Below are 1,600 nucleotides of genomic sequence, written 5' to 3' on the forward strand. Positions count from 1 at the left end.
GTCCCTAGACTCCCAAGGCCAAACCCACAGGAGACCAGGGAGGGCACCAACAGGGTCACAGGAAGGAGCCGTGCCCCTGCCGTGCACAGAGTCACGGGTGCCAGAGCCCTCCCCGCACGCACCTGGGCTGGGCCTTGACCGTGAAGGTGTTGCTCCCATGCTGCTTCTCCAGGCTGACCAGCACGTCGTTGAGGTTCTGGTTGAGCTGAGGGAGAGACAGTGAGGAGGTGGGGGAACCGAGCAAAGGGTAGTAACTTATTTGTTCCTACAAGTTGGGAAACCGCCACCATTGCCTAACAGGGCACTCCTCGGGCCAAGGTCGCTTGAGAACACCTTCACGGTTAGAAAGGGCTGGTCTACATCCTCAGGCAGTCCTGCCCAGGCGAAGACCCGGACCCGCTCACAGCCTCCCCCGCATGCCCTCCTGCCCTCCCGGGCCTGGGCACTCCTGAAAGGCGCTATTCCACAGCACCCGGAGGAATCGCTGTGGCCTTGGGTGTGTGCTGAACCTGGCGGGGAAGGAGGAGCTCAGGCCGCCCCTGCCACGCCGCTGACTCAGCCCTTGGCCAGGGCGGAGTGTGGCACCTCAGAGGGGTCCCCAGGGCCTACCTTGCTCATCTCCTTGTGGAAGTTCTCCTCCAGGCCCGCGATGCTCTGGAACGTGTTGACATAGAAACCTACGCAGCTACAGGAGGGCCGAAGGATGGGGGCCAGGTGAACAGGCAGGTCAGGGCAGCAACTCAGAAACACGCCCACCCACAAGCGACCACACACCCTCATCAGAGACATGAAACCGAGAGGGCACAGGCACCGCAACACGTGGGCACTGCAGCATGTGGGCACCACAGCACGTGGGCACCGCGGCACGTAGGCACCGAAGCACACGGGCTGGACACCGCGCCCGGCCTCATCTGTTCCACAGGGATGGCAGCTCCTCCTGCAGATCCACATTCATCTCCTCAAACACCTTCTGGGCTTTGATGAGCTCCTACTCCGCCTGGGGAGCAGCACGTGTCATTCCCCTCTGCTGGGCGTCCGTCCCAGCCAGCCCAGCCCCGTGGCCAGTCCACCCACCTCCTGCCCACCCCTCCTGGCCAGCCAGGACCCTCAGGACATCAAGGAAAGGGAGGACCGGGCAGCCATTGCCAAAGAAAGGCCCAGGCGGCCGGGAGGGCAGTGAGCGGCGAGTAGGGCTCAACAAAAGGGACAAGACGGGGGCTGGGCGAGCTGGACACAGGGCATGCGCAGAGGCAGACCCCAGACCCAGCCAAGTGGGGACCCCGCCACTTCCACATGAACCCCCTCAGGCTAGGTGCCAGCCCTGCCGCTGACTTCAGGTTCTCAGGGCAGCATCTGTCACTGCCTTCCCCCCACCCCGCCCGACTCCTGCCCCTGAGGGCTCCCTCCCTGTTTCTGAGGGCCAGCTCCTGGCAGCCTCAGCCACCCGCCTTCACATCACCTCACAGGGGCCGCCCTTCTCGCCCCCGGTACCCACCAAGACCCGCTCTCCATGAGGACACAGCCACCACCCCAGCCCCCCAGGTGGCAATGGAGGGGACAGCAGTGAAGACAGCACCACGGCTTGTCTAGGGGACACCTC

The 1,600-nt window shown here is 64.4% G+C and overlaps 1 protein-coding gene across 1 annotated transcript; it reads right to left on the minus strand.

Annotated features, from left to right (window-relative positions):
• Positions 1–76: 76 nt before the first annotated feature.
• LOC116548464 (myc box-dependent-interacting protein 1-like) lies at positions 77–1,344 on the minus strand. The gene is made up of 3 exons (XM_032273904.1): positions 912–1,344; positions 610–685; positions 77–205 (listed from the first exon to the last, which is right to left on the minus strand). The coding sequence occupies exons 1-3, from the start codon at positions 953–955 to the stop codon at positions 92–94; spliced, it is 234 nt and encodes a 77-aa protein (XP_032129795.1). The 5' UTR covers positions 956–1,344; the 3' UTR covers positions 77–91.
• Positions 1,345–1,600: the final 256 nt, after the last annotated feature.

Source organism: Sapajus apella, unplaced genomic scaffold, assembly GCF_009761245.1.
Source record: "Sapajus apella isolate SASKATOON/1434 unplaced genomic scaffold, GSC_monkey_1.0 scaffold12632, whole genome shotgun sequence".
Classification (NCBI taxonomy): Eukaryota; Metazoa; Chordata; class Mammalia; order Primates; family Cebidae; genus Sapajus; species Sapajus apella.